The sequence below is a fragment of the Chanos chanos genome, chromosome 16 (genome assembly GCF_902362185.1).
Source record: "Chanos chanos chromosome 16, fChaCha1.1, whole genome shotgun sequence".
NCBI classification, from domain to species: domain Eukaryota; kingdom Metazoa; phylum Chordata; class Actinopteri; order Gonorynchiformes; family Chanidae; genus Chanos; species Chanos chanos.
In genome coordinates this window covers 8613358-8630876 of record NC_044510.1, presented here as the reverse complement: position 1 = coordinate 8630876, position 17519 = coordinate 8613358, and the positions used below count along the sequence as shown (strand labels likewise).

Sequence of the window (17519 nt, the reverse complement as noted above, 5' to 3'; positions counted from 1 at the left end):
GAACAGTGGTTATTAAAAAGTTTCATGGCACTTACTTAAACACCGCATTGAAAGAAAATCTGCATGCTACTTCCCCGCTGATGCAATCCACAAAAACAACTTCTGCTAGGCATGCCCATCTCTAACCGTGCTACCCTGCCCCCTAGTGACCAAAACACGCAACAAAAAACTTTTCCCTCAGAAATATAATAAATGAACTCTAAATATTCCGTGGTAATTGTTGTGTACAATTACCACTTGGTCACATTTATAGTCTCAAAGAGCTTTACATGTCCATAACAAAGTCAAATCAAAATTATACTATCCATTAATCAGACAAAATAGATAAGTCTTTAGTCTGGTTTCAAAAGCATGATGAGTTTGCCTCTTTAATCTCTGTAGGTAAACAAGGGAGAGTGGTAGGGAAAAGGCTCGGTTGCCAGCAGACTTCTTTTTAACTCTTGGAACGACTAATAGTCCAGAATCTTGAGAGCACAGGGTGCGAGGGGGGTTATAGGTGGTGATCAGATAGGTAGGCTGGTGCAAGCCCATGTAAAATTTTATATGTTAATGAGAGGACCTTCAAATCTGCCCTTGCATGAATTGGGAGCCGATGATCTCCTTTCCTTTCGTAAAGGATGGTCCAGTGTACCCTATGCTAAAGGAGATAAGAAAGAAAGCCCTGAAGCACTTTTCCCTAACATTTAGAGAATTCAGCCACCTCTTATCATGGCTGCCAGTTAGACACCTCCAGGTCATTTCACTCAGTTGGGAACCTTCCTAAGCAAAAAAGACTGTTTGACCGAAGCCCTGCTCTCAGCCATTCTGCACATTCTACATTCCCAAGATAATTCATTAAGACTCGTAGCTCCTAGGTTCCCTGATTTCTATTGTGGCCATTGTACACACTCTACATTCGCAAGATAATTCATCATGTCTTTCCTTGATTTTATCCTCAATTCCTGAGTCTGAAATTTAGTCATTTACCCCGGAAAAAAAGATACCAGCTTACTGTCAACTGATGGTGGGCCAACCAATGTGATGTACATTTTCAAAGGATGCAATCATAATTCAGCTTAAAAGTGTCAAGCCTGACTAACTTTAACAACTAGTTATCACAGAGTAGACAAACTTGTGAAAATTATCAGATGAGTAATGAGTCTGAACAAATGATCTGAAGTGTCCTCTTTTCATGGCTCTAAAAGAATACGTCATGCTCGGGTATGCTACTTACAAGGTCTGACCTTGACTTTAGAAATCAGCACAAAAGAAACTGTGTTTTTGAAATTGTAAGGAGTCTGGGTGATAAATAATTGCCAACATCAAATACAGCTGAACAGAGGAAACTGCTGAATTTCCCAGGATATTTACTAGATTGGTGAGAATCAGCGCCTTTCATTACCACTGAGAGGATCACAACATCCCTGTCCAGTTACCCACACACAAATACTTTCAGTCCTTTCATATAAAAATATTTGAATGCTCATTACTAACTTGTAATGTTTGTTTAGTCTGATGGGATTCATTCACTCATCAAATAAAACAGAAAATTATTGGGTGATGAAATAAAACGTGAAAGTTTCTTACTATGGGATAATTAAACAATGATCCAACCTAAGGGTACACAGAAAGGAGTCTGAACACATAAGTTAGTTTAATTGTTTTATTTACATTCTCATCAAAACAACAGAAAAATAACAAAGATTAGACATTACATTAAAAATGATTTAAAAAATAAATAAACAAAAAGATTTTGTGCATTACTCTTAAGGCATCTCAAAGGCATTTAATATCCAATAAAGAAGGCTGCACACATGTACAAAACTAAGTAAATGTATCATTCAACCTTCCACTCTTTCAAAAGTGGAATGAGCCAGTCCTTCTCCTATTCATTTGTTAAACCAAATGAAACTATGCCATTTGCATGAAAAAGTGTTCAAAGTGCTTCAAGTTTTTAAGCATCCTAAAGAATAGTCAATTTAGAAAAGCACAGGAGATAGATCTCTCTTAGTCCACTTCCTCAATGGTTGGCCCCTGAGAACTGGGCCCTGAACTGGCTCTTGCCTGAGCTCCACAGCCTCCAGCTGGCATCCCTCCCTGATACAGCTTGGTGATGATAGGGTTGCAAACTTTCTCCAGCTCCTTCAGCTGATGCTCATATTCTTCCTTATCAGCCAGCTGGTTGTTCTCCAGCCAGGTGATGGCCTGGTTACACTTCTCAATGACCTTCTTCTTGTCATCCTCACTGATCTTGCCCTTCATGCTCTCATCCTCTACGCTGTTCTTCATGTTGAAAGCGTAGGACTCCAGGTTGTTCTTGGCAGCAATCTTCTCTCTCTGGAGGTCATCTTCTGCTTTGTATTTGTCTGCCTCTTGCACCATCCTCTCGATCTCCTCTTTGCTCAGACGGCCCTTGTCGTTGGTGATGGTGATTTTGTTTGCTTTGCCTGTGCTCTTGTCCACTGCTGACACATTCAGGATGCCATTAGCGTCGATGTCGAAGGTCACCTCGATCTGAGGGACCCCACGTGGCGCTGGTGGGATGCCTGTGAGCTCAAACTTCCCAAGCAGGTTGTTGTCTTTGGTCATAGCCCTTTCACCCTCGTACACTTGGATAAGGACGCCAGGCTGGTTGTCTGAGTAGGTGCTAAAGGTCTGGGTCTGTTTGGTAGGGATGGTGGTGTTGCGTTTGATGAGGGGGGTCATGACTCCACCTGCCGTCTCGATGCCCAGAGACAGTGGTGCCACATCCAGAAGCAGCAAGTCTTGAACGTTACCAGATGTATCGCCCATGAGAATGGCAGCCTGAACTGCAGCGCCGTATGCCACCGCCTCATCTGGGTTAATGCTCTTGTTCAGTTCTCTGCCATTGAAGAAATCTTGCAGCAGTTTCTGGATCTTAGGGATTCGGGTGGAGCCTCCCACCAGGACGATGTCGTGGATTTGAGACTTGTCCATCTTGGCGTCTCGCAGGGCTTTCTCCACAGGCTCCAGAGTTCCTCTGAAGAGGTCAGAGTTCAACTCCTCAAAGCGGGCCCTGGTGATGGAAGTGTAGAAGTCGATGCCTTCGAACAGGGAGTCGATCTCAATGCTGGCCTGAGAGCTGGAAGACAAGGTTCTCTTAGCCCTCTCACACGCTGTGCGCAGCCTCCTCAGGGCCCTTTTGTTCTGACTGATGTCTTTCTTGTATTTCCTCTTGAACTCTTCTACAAAGTGGTTGACCATGCGGTTGTCAAAGTCTTCCCCTCCCAGGTGGGTGTCTCCAGCTGTGGCCTTCACCTCAAAGATGCCGTCTTCGATGGTCAGGATGGACACGTCGAAGGTGCCTCCACCCAGGTCAAAGATCAGGACGTTACGCTCTCCTGACTTGCCTTTGTCAAGGCCATAGGCGATGGCGGCAGCTGTGGGCTCGTTGATGATTCTCAGCACGTTCAGCCCGGCGATCACTCCAGCATCCTTGGTGGCCTGACGCTGAGAGTCGTTAAAGTAGGCGGGAACAGTGATGACTGCGTTTGACACTTTCTGTCCCAGGTAAGCCTCTGCAATCTCCTTCATCTTTACCAGCACCATTGAAGAGATCTCTTCTGGGTAGAAGGATTTCTGCTCCCCTTTGTATTCCACTTGAACTTTTGGCTTCCCTCCATCACTTGTCACCTTGAAGGACCAATGCTTCATGTCAGACTGCACAACTGGGTCATCAAACTTCCTCCCAATCAGCCTCTTGGCATCAAATACCGTGTTGCTGGGGTTCATGGCCACTTGGTTCTTAGCAGCATCTCCGATCAGCCTCTCTGTGTCTGTGAAAGCCACATAACTGGGGGTGGTCCTGTTGCCCTGGTCGTTGGCAATGATCTCCACTTTTCCGTGCTGAAACACCCCTACACAGGAGTAGGTAGTGCCCAGATCAATTCCTACAGCCACTCCTTTTGCTGATGACATCTTGACTCTTTACACTCAAATCTGTCATAAAATCACACAAGGACAGGTAAGTATCAATACTGTTTGCCACAGCACTGGAATAACCTTCAATCTATTTAAGTATTTGTTTTTTGGCAATGTTAATCAATTACTTTTCCATCTAATTGTTGTTTTGGAAATCCTCTACAACACAAATTCTGTACTAGTCTGCAGCAGCAAATCTCTTTGAAGAATGAACATAGCCAAGATATGTCCTTCACACAGAATAATTTGAACTGCTGCCCATAAGTCATCGCAACTGTATTTACGTCAGCTTTAATGAAAGCTCACGCTTAGTCATTCCAGTCATTTTAGTTAAATACAGTTAAAATCGGTAGTAATATGACATGACGTTAGGATATTGCTGAACTAAAAAGCCAATGAGATAACACATTTGCTAAACATGTCAACATAAAGCATGCTCTGTCTAATTACATTAATGAATGTCGCCGACTTCATTTAGTTCACTAAGTAAGAATCCATACTTACATGGTGATTGATGATATTGCCTCCTTCGAAATTTAAAAAGTTAAATGCTGTCACGAGGTCACTGTCTATTTTCCCCCTCCTGTTTCTCTCTTCGCTTTTACTATGAATACTGTCCGCTTGCTGGCTCCGCTGCTTTTATTCAACGTATAGTTACATGTTCCACAACTTTCTGGAAGGGCGCCCTGGATTAGCCAATCACAAAACACAGTGTTTCCCAGCTACGCTCACAGTCCCGCCCACAGAAGTCTCCATGCTCCTTGAACTGTCTGCTGCGACGAAAGTACAGGAAGGCACTGGAGTCATCGCTTATGCACTGATCGAATGGAGTGTGGGGGTTTGGTTGTGCTTCTGTAAAAATGTACAGCGTTGTTCCATTCACTGACATTATTGTTATTTTTAGGTAAATTAATACATGTAAAGATTTGACATGTTACAGCTCACAGTTCAAATAGATTAGGCAGAGTCTTATTTAAATTATGCCATCCGAAAAACCATTTCCAAAGGAAGTCACCGTAGTTTTATTGTTTAAATTTACTTTGACGAAACTTGTCAAAGGCTTTCGTTGCAACTCTTGCTGAAATGAAGCAATGACAAAGTTACATCACGTTTGTTGGCCCACCATCAGTTGACAGTAAACTGGTGTCTTTCTTTCTGGGGTAAATAACTTGTCTAAATTTCAGACTCAGGAATTGAGGATAAAATCAAGGAAAGACATGATGAATTATCTTGCGAATGTAGAGTGTGTACAATGGCCACAATAGGAATAAAGGAACCTAGGAGCTACGGGTCACATATAAAGCTATATTCAGGATTTTACGTGGCTGTTCAATATATCCCTCTGGAAATTACATTACATTTTTGAAGAGGTTTGAAACAGTATCTATATTCACTTAAAATATTATTTTCTTGACATTTTGGATGCAACAAAATCAGAATAGTCAAATGTGGCTTAAAGCGTTGGTAAAAACTATGTCATGTGTGAGGTGAAGGTCCCCCAAATTGCTGTTTCTTCAGCTCCTCTGCTTAGAAGGAAAATCGGTTTGCTTCATCTGAAACAGCAGTCCTTCCTGACAGTAGATAACGGCAACAATCCTATCCTTTGTCAATAGTACGTTTTAATTCATTTTACCACAACTTTCTTTTCATTTCAGCAAAAGTAGCAAGAAGAGACATTAAAACATTTTAAGTTTGGTCAGAGTCATTTTAAAACTGTAAAACTAAGATACGTGGATGATTCGTGCATTTACCGTGCTAATGAGACAGGCGTAATCTAAAACAACATTCTGCCCAGTTTATTGGAACAGTGAACGGTAACGTGTCGAGTCACTGGGTGTAGTGGTCTACTTAAAAGTAACGAAAGTGAAATAGAATCGAACCGACGTACATGTTAGAACAGCTTTTAACAGTTTCAACTTCAAACAACAAAAGAAATACTAAGCACCACGTTCCCTTGTATATGTATAAACAATGACTCGAGTGTTTCCCTGCGCTTTCGAGCGAGTCAGACTTTACAGTTCGGGGAGCGTGGAGTCTTCTGTGGGCGTGGCTGCGTGCGTAGCAACTGAACGGTCTGCGTTGTCATTGGCTAGTCCAGAGCGCCTTTCCAGAAACTTGTGGAACGTGTAGCGGGCCGATGAATAAAAACAGGAGAGCCGACAGGCAGTCATCATTCATAGTCGAAGCAAAGAGGAGAAAAGAAGAGAAAAAAATCATTCTGTTTCCTTACGCCAACATTTAATTTTTAAAATTCCGAAGGAGTAAATATCATCAATAACCATGTAAGTATACATTCTTGTTTACAGAACTGAATGCAGTCGGCGACATTAATAAACTTAGACAGAGCATGTGTAATTTAGACATGCAAAGCCAATGTGTTATCTTACTGGCATTTAAGTTTGGTTTCGATGGTTCAGCAATAACCTAATGTCAGGCCATATTACTACCGATTTTAACTGTATTTATCTAAGCTGATTTGAAGGACTAAGCGTGATCTTACGTACAGTTGCAATGAGTTATGGGCAGTAGTTCAAATTATTCTGTGTGAAGAGCAAATCCTGGCTATGTTCATGTTTTACGAGCTGTTCTGCTGCAGGCTACAGAAACACTTTGTTTTGTAGAGGCTTTCCAAAACATCAAAAAGATGGAAAAGTAATTAATTAACAATGCCAAAAAACAAATACTTAGATAGAATGAAGGATATTGCAGTGCTGTGGCAAACAATATTGATGCTTACCTGTTCTTGTGTGATTTTATGACAGATTTGAGTGTAAAGAGTCAAGATGTCATCAGCAAAAGGAGTGGCTGTAGGAATTGATCTGGGCACTACCTACTCCTGTGTAGGGGTGTTTCAGCACGGAAAAGTGGAGATCATTGCCAACGACCAGGGCAACAGGACCACCCCCAGTTATGTGGCTTTCACAGACACAGAGAGGCTGATCGGAGATGCTGCTAAGAACCAAGTGGCCATGAACCCCAGCAACACGGTATTTGATGCCAAGAGGCTGATTGGGAGGAAGTTTGACGACCCAGTTGTGCAGTCTGACATGAAGCATTGGTCCTTCAAGGTGACAAGTGATGGAGGGAAGCCAAAAGTTCAAGTGGAATACAAAGGGGAGCAGAAATCCTTCTACCCAGAAGAGATCTCTTCAATGGTGCTGGTAAAGATGAAGGAGATTGCAGAGGCTTACCTGGGACAGAAAGTGTCAAACGCAGTCATCACTGTTCCCGCCTACTTTAACGACTCTCAGCGTCAGGCCACCAAGGATGCTGGAGTGATCGCCGGGCTGAACGTGCTGAGAATCATCAACGAGCCCACAGCTGCCGCCATCGCCTATGGCCTTGACAAAGGCAAGTCAGGAGAGCGTAACGTCCTGGTCTTTGACCTGGGTGGAGGCACCTTCGACGTGTCCATCCTGACCATCGAAGACGGCATCTTTGAGGTGAAGGCCACAGCTGGAGACACCCACCTGGGAGGGGAAGACTTTGACAACCGCATGGTCAACCACTTTGTAGAAGAGTTCAAGAGGAAATACAAGAAAGAAATCAGTCAGAACAAGAGGGCTCTGAGGAGGCTGCGCACAGCATGTGAGAGGGCTAAGAGAACCTTGTCTTCCAGCTCTCAGGCCAGCATTGAGATCGACTCCCTGTTCGAAGGCATCGACTTCTACACTTCCATCACCAGGGCCCGCTTTGAGGAGTTGAACTCTGACCTCTTCAGAGGAACTCTGGAGCCTGTGGAGAAAGCCCTGCGGGATGCCAAGATGGACAAGTCTCAAATCCACGACATCGTCCTGGTGGGAGGCTCCACCCGAATCCCTAAGATCCAGAAACTGCTGCAAGATTTCTTCAACGGCAGGGAACTGAACAAGAGCATTAATCCAGATGAGGCGGTGGCATACGGCGCTGCAGTTCAGGCTGCCATTCTCATGGGCGATACATCTGGTAACGTTCAAGACTTGCTGCTTCTGGATGTGGCACCACTGTCTCTGGGCATCGAGACGGCAGGTGGAGTCATGACCCCCCTCATCAAACGCAACACCACCATCCCCACCAAACAGACCCAGACCTTTAGCACCTACTCAGACAACCAACCTGGCGTCCTTATCCAAGTGTATGAGGGTGAAAGGGCCATGACCAAAGACAACAACCTGCTTGGGAAGTTTGAGCTCACAGGCATCCCACCAGCGCCACGTGGGGTCCCTCAGATTGAGGTGACCTTCGACATAGACGCTAATGGCATCCTGAATGTGTCAGCAGTGGACAAGAGCACCGGCAAAGCAAACAAAATCACCATCACCAACGACAAGGGCCGTCTGAGCAAAGAGGAGATCGAGAGGATGGTGCAAGAGGCAGACAAATACAAAGCAGAAGATGACCTCCAGAGAGAGAAGATTGCTGCCAAGAACAACCTGGAGTCCTACGCTTTCAACATGAAGAACAGCGTAGAGGATGAGAGCATGAAGGGCAAGATCAGTGAGGATGACAAGAAGAAGGTCATTGAGAAGTGTAACCAGGCCATCACCTGGCTGGAGAACAACCAGCTGGCTGATAAGGAAGAATATGAGCATCAGTTGAAGGAGCTGGAGAAAGTTTGCAACCCCATCATCACCAAGCTGTATCAGGGAGGGACGCCAGCAGGAGGCTGTGGAGCTCAGACAAGAGCCAGTTCAGGGCCCAGTTCTCAGGGGCCAACCATTGAGGAAGTGGACTAAGAGAGATCTATCTCCTGTACTTTTCTAAATGGACTCTACTGAGTATTTTTTTAGGATGTTTAAAAACTTGAAGCACTTTGAACACTATATCACAAAAATGGCATAGTTTCATTTGGTTCAACAAATGAATATGAAAAGGACTGGCTCATTACACTTCTTTTCAATAAGAGAATTCAAAAACTGGAATGTTGAATGACTTGTTTACTGAGTGTGCAGTGTTCTTCCATGAATATATTATTGCCTTTGGGAAATGCACAAAACATTTTTATGTAATTATTTTAATCATATTTTAATATAACATCTACTTGTGTTGTTTTTATGTTGTATTGTTGAGAATGTGAATAAAACAGTTAAACTGGTTTCTTGCATACTGACTATTTTCTTTGTACCTCTAGATTTGATCACTGTTTAAAGTGTTCAATAAATAAATAAATAATTGTTCAGTGATTACAGTTTGGATCATGATTATAGTTTTAAACCTGTGGAACGCATCTTTTGAAACAAATTTTCAAATTTTTTTTTTAAAGTATAATTTCTGTACCAACCTGATAAACATCACTGTCTTGTGACAGCATCACAATGTTGTTTTGCCTTATCAAATATGTTCCATTGTGCATCTATTGTTTTGTTTGTGTCATGTAAGAAATGTTCCTTACTGGACTTTGAGCATCGTCAGTAAACATTTCTTTCATATTTAACAGTTTTTTAGTTGTTGCTTACAGCAAGTTATAAAATTCCATGTTTATGAGCTGTTTTTTTTTATTTTTTAGGATTAGTCACTCTTAACAAATAAAGAGATCTTCTTCATTTGCGGAATTTACATTACGAGAATCATTTTATGGTGTGTTGTAATTCATGTTCACCCAAACAAAACATTTGAGTGTATCGTTTTCAGCCAGGGTGCACCAAAATGACAATTTTTGGCTGAAAGTAAACGATAGTAGTAGTACAAGTCTCTCAGACAATAGCAGTGGATGATACTCAGCGTGTTAAAGCAGATAAGCTGATACCTACATTTCTTTTATTTAACATTTGAGTAATGTTTCAAGGATTATGTTTTAAGATTAAAAGTACATGTATTTGTAAGACTCCCTTACACTGTGAGCTGAAAATGTTCAGATAAGTTTGGGCTGGTGGAAAGTTAAATGATAAATGTGTTTTTGGCTATATACCCCATCTACATACTTCAGCCAAACAGTGTTTTAAGTGGCTTATTTTTAAATGTTTTAAATTGCTCATGTTTTTAAATGGTATGTTCTTGAATGTTCATTTCTCAACAGGTGTTGGTGGCTGTGTCCCTGATAGATAGAGTCCGCACCGTTGTTAAACATGTAATTCTTTTCTCCTCAGAGCCTATGCTTTAACATTAATGCTCTGGTAATGACTAACTATATATATTAGATTTTTAACTGTTGAGAGTCAACGCAAGGCTTCATTTTCTGCATTTTTCTTGAAATCTCATTCTGAGAACCATTTTTTGCTGTGGATTTTCTTTTTTTTTTTGGACACTAGGGGGCGTAGGTGGCTTCTTTGTAGATACAGATGCATGTGAACCAGGTGTTTTCTCAGTGGGGGGGGGGGGGGGGGGGGGGGCTCTATCTTTTGTCACATCTCACGTTGTCACCGACCCACAAAAACTATGTAAAGGCATACTTTAATGCCTCATGCTGAAACTACAAAAACAATGAGGGCATAGTGCTCGCAAAAATGGAAATAAACACAGTTAGTGCATCATAACTATGCACAGAATTCATCTTATTATTAATTTTTGCCCTAGAGCCCACTCTACGCCTACTACATCTTCCCCACCCAAAGTTTGGGAGAGCATTCATTCATTTATTCATCAACATTATCCCACCAAATTACATTTCAACTGAATGTGTGATGTTGTCATCATTTTTGTTCTATAAGTCACAGTTATCATTTTTGTGGATGCTTTTGTTGGTATGAATTCATCAAAACAAGCTGGTTGTGTTTGCGAATAGATAGGCAGAAAGTTTTTTTTTTCCAAACCTCATTTAAAATGAACATTTCCATTATTATTCTGTGATTGTCATGCTATTTTCATAGTTTCCCTGATTTTACATCCAAATCACCAGAGAGATCCATGCCAGACCAAGAGAAAACGATGTATATCTTTACGACTTGAATTCAGATCTGTAATTGGATATGGAATTTGGGATTTAAAAAATCAACAGCATTAATGTCAAAATCTGATATATTCAAATGTCAGCATTGCTGACACTCAGGTATGTTCAGAATTTACGTTCAAAATCATTGTCAGTATCATTATGGCTTAGGTGAATATCGAATAGTATTTTTGCTTTTAACTGCCCATCCCTATAATTAATTGTTGTGTTATAAAGTTATAACCGTTAGTAAGATGTGCACACACAGTTAATAGGAGTCCCCTCTCAATACAGCCAGCACAGCACTCAACCACGCTTCTAATGGAGAACAATATTATATAATTCACTGCCTATTGAAGCGTTACAGCTGTTGTTTTAGCTATGCTACGGTATGGCAGCATATAAAAAACTCACACCGTACAGTAAAATAAAACCAGTTTTCCAGATGCACTACTGAAGGCTATGTCATTTGATGAACATACTGTTCACTGACCTTAAGACTATGCTGACAACTAATCTAACATTTTTTCTGAGATGGTTAGCCATTGTATCGTACCAATCTCAAAAATGTGAAGTTGTGGCATTGTGCTTTCTTGCAATCAGATTTGGCTTTCACAAATCGGTATTGAATACAATGGTTGTACAGCATTATTGTGTGATATTCTGTAATCTGACCATCTTCATAAGCTCTCCTCCTACAGCTCTGGTAAAGCCACTTTCGCCCATGCCCCCCCCAATCAGTGACCATCGGAAAACACTGAAATGATATTGTTCAGTTTTGGTGAACCCAAACAAGAGTGATAAAGCAAAACTCCCACACAAACAGAGAGAGGCCTGTGACCCCACATTTCTGCCTGTCCTGTCCTATTATCGCATAGAACATCAGTACAAGATACACAGAACCTGACAGTTTCCTCAGAGGAATTTCAGGTTTGTCAGTCATTTGTTTGCCGTGAAGGTAAAGAGACTTTAGTGACTTATAGATGCCATGTGGCTTAGAGACGTCAACAGGTATGTATGTGAGAACGGACTGAATGGGCATGTGCATGAGTGTGAGCAAATGTGTATACGTGTGTGTGTGTGTGTATACGTGTGTGTATGTGTGTGTGTGTGCGTGTGTGTCACAGCAAGATGTAGGTAAGCTAAATATGAGCAGATCTGTAAAGAATAATAACAATGGAACATAACACAAAAATCTAGCACCAGAAATATTCCATTATGTAAAACACTTTCTTTCCAGCCATTTATGGGGTGCCGTTGAATTTGATCTGCTATAGCACTGGGATTTGATCATATACAGATCTGACTTTGAAACCTCTCTGTAGAGATAGTGGCAAACCAGATAGAGTTTCTTATCATCGTGATCTGGAGTGCATCTACACTTATGCAGAGTCGCCCTGGTCATGTTTTAACCTTCTTTATGGGGACTGAGTTTAAGAGGATTGTTGACAAGAAGAACATTCAGTTTAAATTTTTAGCCCAGAAAACCTTGACAAACTGGCCAAAATTGTATCAGGTACAAGCTAAACCAAGTGGGCCAGAAAAAAAAAACATCCCAGGAAAAACCAAGTGTTTCTGTTATTTGAGTAAAACCACTGAGCATCTCTGCTGTCCTCTCTAAAGCTGCCTTATAGGGGAATGAAGGAGGGCAGACAGGGGTGCCATGTAGGACTGGGTGGTATATCACGGTATCCGGTATATATCACGGTATATTCGTTTTTCTTAAAATTTCAATGTAAATGCTTCTGGCGGTGTAAAGCACTGGTAGGGCAACTGCATGGCAGCTATGACTGTACTCTTAACTTACTCGGACATATTTCACATAGTACAGAGGTATTTTAAGAACACGTACACAGTGATGTCATTTGTTATGTTGTTCCACTGCTGACTTTTTTTCTCATAGCCAAAGGACAGCCTTTAGAAAATGTTTCAATTAGTCGATAGATTAATCAATAGAAAGATAGTCGTTAGTGGCAGCCCTAGCGGCAATCACGTAGTGATATTGAAAAAAAAAATTTCTTACAATGTATTGAATTGTTTTAGAAATCAAAAAGGTAAATTCATAAAAATAAAACTACGATGCGTTGGTTTAAAATATTGATGCCAACATATTTTCAGCTTCGTTGTCATTGATTATGTTGACTAATCGCTGCAGACCTACTGTAGGCTTTCACACAGCGAAACAACTTGCGAATTTTGCCCTACCACTTTTCTCGCTCTGGGGTTGTGGTCGCGAAAACAACAAGCTATCCCTGGCAATCCTGGTAGTAGCAGTTAAGTTGGAGTACTTAAATGAAGCTCTATAGTGGTCTATTAGCCCCAGCCAAGGTTGGGAGAGGTTGAGAGAGGTCTGGAGAGGTTGAGAGAGTTTTGCCTTCTGCTCTGGGCTCGACTAAGTTCATGTAAAGAACAACCCCTGTTGATTTAGACACAAATGGTTGTCCATACATCTTTTAATCATATACATGTTTTCATGCTACATGTAGCCTTTAGACTTTTTGTGTTACTCCTGCCTCTCTAGAGAACATCACATACCAAACACATCACAGGCAATTGGTTCTTGTGTGCATAGATTTTGGGATTCGCCATCTCAATTTCACTTGCTTCGCCGGATTTGCTCTGATTTCACCCAATCAGAGCGAATTTTGCCCCACACAACCTGAATGAGAGTGACGCAAAATTCGCTCTAATGGAAGCGCACTGTTAGGGCTCTACCGTTCAGCGCGGTATAGTCAATCCACACTGTAGGACAAATTCATACTGGTGTACCTTCTATACTGTTTATACCGTCCAGCCTTAATACCATGTAACAGCACTCCTGGAGCACCTTCCCATTTACCACCTTGTTTGAAGGTCCATTGTCACCAGCCAACAGCAGAGACCTCAGAACAAACAGCCCACTGGTACGAGGTCAGCACCTCCTCTTGGGTACCCTGTTCAGAATTTTAACCCTTCTGTTCCTTGTGTGGAGTGCTAACCACTGTAACCATTGCATTGTTACTTAGTAAATGGATCACACAGTGACAAATATGGCAACCAACAATCTTTGCCTCTGTGCCTATCTTGGCATTTGCGATCACTGTGAGTGTTGTGATGCCCATTGAAAGCCAGCCTAAGATTTCACCCAGCCTTTTTATTACCCTTTATACCTCTTCTATCCCATTAACATTTTTTCTTTCTTGTCTTAACAAATTAGCTTTCTGTTGGTTACTGACCCAATTCAGTTTGTGTCTGTCTGCATAAAGAACAACTGAAAGTAAAGGTATTTGCATGTGCTTTCTAACTTGCTTTTATCATCTCAATATTTGAGAAAGAAAGTAAAACTAAGGTGAATTTGTATCTCAAGTTTCTTTTATTATCCTTTACACTTTTAATATCACATTGTGCAGTCCTGAATATGTTCACACACATACACACACACAGATACTTATATTATGTACGTGGGATTATCTGATGGTATTATCTGAAAAAATAAAAATAATATTAACAACAACAACAGGAATAATAATAATAATAATAATAATAATAATAATAATAATAATAATAACAATAGTAATAATAATAACAGTAATTTTAACAATAACAACAACAACAACAACAATGATAATGATAATAATAATAATAATAATATTACATCAAACTGGTGTCTTAGGCTTAGGCCCATCACACACACACACACACACACACATGCACACACGCACGCACACACGCACGCACGCACCTTCATGCATACACATACACGCACACAAAGGACTATTCTTTTTTGTTTTTAATGTATGTCATGAAGTACAGCAGTGTTATGTTACACTTGCATGTTTTAGTTATTGATATGTTTGAAAAACTGATTGAAAAACTGATTTAAAAACTCATGAGGGATGTATTCCAGTATTCCAGTTTAAGAGAATGTGACGTGAAACTCAACTTTGTCATAGTTACTCAACGGACACCTGTGCAGCCAATTGTCAGACCGTTTAGTTTGTTCTTATTCCCAATCCCTCACTATTGTAATGGCACAATAGTCTAGAAGGGGGAGAAACTGCTTGTACTACAAACAGAATGACATGTTACTCTGCCACAAAGCGGCCTCATCTTCAGTAACGACGTGATTCAAACAGACCTTGTGCCACTGATGTCATGGAAACTGCACCTATGACTTGACATTTCAGACAGTGCACTTTTGTGATTTCTGAGTGAGCTGTGTGTACTTTTAGTTTAAGGACGGGTAGTTAGGCAGGTTTAGCGGGTTGTGAATTCCCTGATTCAGATGTCAAAAGAACATTCAGTACATTGTTTGTAAAGAGTAAGCTTTTGTTTAATTAAAGAACTCTACTTTTAAAACCCCATCAAAAGGTATTAAGCTTTTGAAAAGGATGAAACATCAACATGTTGATGCTGTCTGTATTTGATGGGAGGGCTGCTGTCTAGAAATTCCTGCATGCGAGAATGAAGTCCTACATGATATCATTCTGTTCTGAGAAAGTTAACATTTAATATGGTTTTTTGTACTTGCACAAGAACATAACAAAATAAAATAATCTTTCTACAGACAAGATAGGTGTAAGACCTTTTACAATAAGCTTTAACAGGTCATCAATAACCTCAGGTTGGCTTATGGGCAAGACTGGAATAGTTTTTAAACTCAATCCAAAGGGTAAGATGAGTGAAGTAACTTGTAAACGGCTCCCGTTTTTCCTCCACTCTATCCTATTTCTTCTAATCTTTTTTTCAAAGAAAAAGAATCTTGTCAAGGTATGGTTGATACCTGGAAGCTGCACTTCAACCATGGGGAAGGTGTGGAGAACACAAATTGCTGGTAGAAACCAATGATGATATCTTGGTTTTGAAGGAGTCATATGAGGAAATGACTCAACTGAAATGTTTAGAGCATGTTCCATTGTGCCTGCGAACTCACTTGGCACCAAGTAATGAGTTGGAAACAATGAAGTAATGATTACTGAGTCGTTTAAGTGCTTCGTGTTTAAAAAAAAAAAAACAGTTTGAAAGTGATTCAATTGTGCTGGACAGACAAATTTTCTGGGTGGTTCAGGACAGCTTTAAAGAAACTGTTTGCCATTCATCTAGAACTGAGGGTCACTCTTTTGAACTCACAACACAAGAACTCGTCAAAAGGACTCATCATTTGGTGTTGACATGTTGACAGAGCCAGAAATTGTCTAATTTGTATGTTTTACACCCATGAATAGACGCTGGAGGTTCAGGATATTGTATTTTAAAGAATTATTTATTTCTGAAATATAAAAATTACATGATTCTGAGCAAGCAAGATTCTTCAGTGACTAAACTTAAACTTAAAAGGTCAACTGTGGGCTGAAGAACACAGCACACAAGTCCACAATTTATTTGCCAAAGTCAAAACACAGTCAAAACCAAAATGCAAAAACCAGTGGGGTGTCTGTCTGAAAAACTTGGAAAATAACAAGGCATATAAATTCAGTAATACAGAAATGAGTGGTCAGTTTATATATATATATATACACACACACACATATCGCCATCTCAATCGTCACGGCAAAGTCAACTCATAACACTCCGCATTGTAACTTCTAGCCTTCATTTTTGTGTTCAGCTTCATCCACGTCACAGTAAGTCACTAACCTGTTCCCTTGGTTTTTGTCTCTGTCTTGTTTTTTTGAATGAGATATCACCTTGTGCGGGCGTCCTGATTCCTGTAGTCTGACTGAAACATAAACACACGTCCTGTGTGTTCCGTATACGTATCAGAAGCCGAATCAAAACGAAGATTCATCATGGCTTTATTGTGATGTTTAAAAATCCTAAGGCAGGTCAAAACAGACAGCCTGACTTATTAAGCGTCTTGATCAAATTCTCTGTGACAGTCCAGGTTTGTTTAATTGAATACCAGCTAGATATAAAACAGCCCCTTTTTTTAACATTAATTTTCTATTCTTCTGTTCTTGTTCTGTTCGTATTCATAGCTGCCCCTCCACCGACCCACACATACACACATACACACACATGCTTAGGGTCCTGTTTTCATTGTTTTAGTCTGGGTTCTGTTTCAGTTGGTTCGGTCTGTTAATTATGCAATCATTGTGTTCTCCTATGTTTGTTAATCAAGCCTGTTTTCTGTTCATTAAAAATAACAGTACACCTTTCCTTTGTTTCCTTGAAGCCTTACACTGAGTTTCTCAAATTCTCTTCCACCGAGCATATTACTGTACAGGTTTACACAGACATTTAGTGTCCATGACATGTTACATAGACAGTTTGTTTTCTTTGTCGTACATAAGGTGCATTAGAGGTGAATGTGGTGAGATTGAGGAATGTTGTCAAACTGGCTCTTTTTTTTTTTTTCTCCCAATCATCCGCGTTCTTCTATTCTTAGGCTTTTCTCTGTATCTACAGTGTGTGATTATTCTGTGGAACATTTGTGAATCCTGAATGGCAGCTTTTAAGAGCGGCAGATTTTCTTTGCTGAGTCACTGTGTTGACATGAGATAATTACGGACTGTGATGTCTGCAATTTGGGCATTTTTTGTGTGTGTGTGTGGTTTTTTTTTCTCGGTTTTGGGCAAAGTGTTATGATGATGTTTGGGTGAAGTCATAATCACCTGAACAACAAAAGGTACAGAAATAGACAGACATGACAAAATTTCAACGAACAAGATAGGTCATCGATAAAGTAATTAAACGGTGTCTAATTTACCTTCCTTCAACAGAATACACTTGTGTTGAACTCAATAACAAGACACGATAGAAGAACAGTAACAAC

General features: G+C 40.6%; 2 protein-coding genes across 3 annotated transcripts; one reads left to right on the top strand and one right to left on the bottom strand.

Moving 5' to 3' along the window:
• Positions 1-1977: 1977 nt before the first annotated feature.
• On the bottom strand, positions 1978-3918 carry LOC115829497 (heat shock 70 kDa protein-like). 2 transcript variants are annotated; one of them, XM_030793617.1, is made up of 2 exons: positions 2206-3918; positions 1978-2145 (listed from the first exon to the last, which is right to left on the bottom strand). In XM_030793617.1, exons 1-2 carry the CDS (start codon positions 3916-3918, stop codon positions 1987-1989), a joined length of 1872 nt encoding a protein of 623 aa, XP_030649477.1. In that variant the 3' UTR covers positions 1978-1986. The 2 variants fall into 2 exon arrangements, with proteins under 2 accessions (XP_030649477.1, XP_030649476.1); XM_030793616.1 differs by having other exon boundaries at positions 1978-3918.
• Positions 3919-6704: 2786 nt separating this feature from the next.
• On the top strand, positions 6705-8636 carry LOC115829498 (heat shock 70 kDa protein-like). Its single transcript, XM_030793618.1, has one exon. It carries the CDS (start codon positions 6705-6707, stop codon positions 8634-8636), a length of 1932 nt encoding a protein of 643 aa, XP_030649478.1.
• Positions 8637-17519: the final 8883 nt, after the last annotated feature.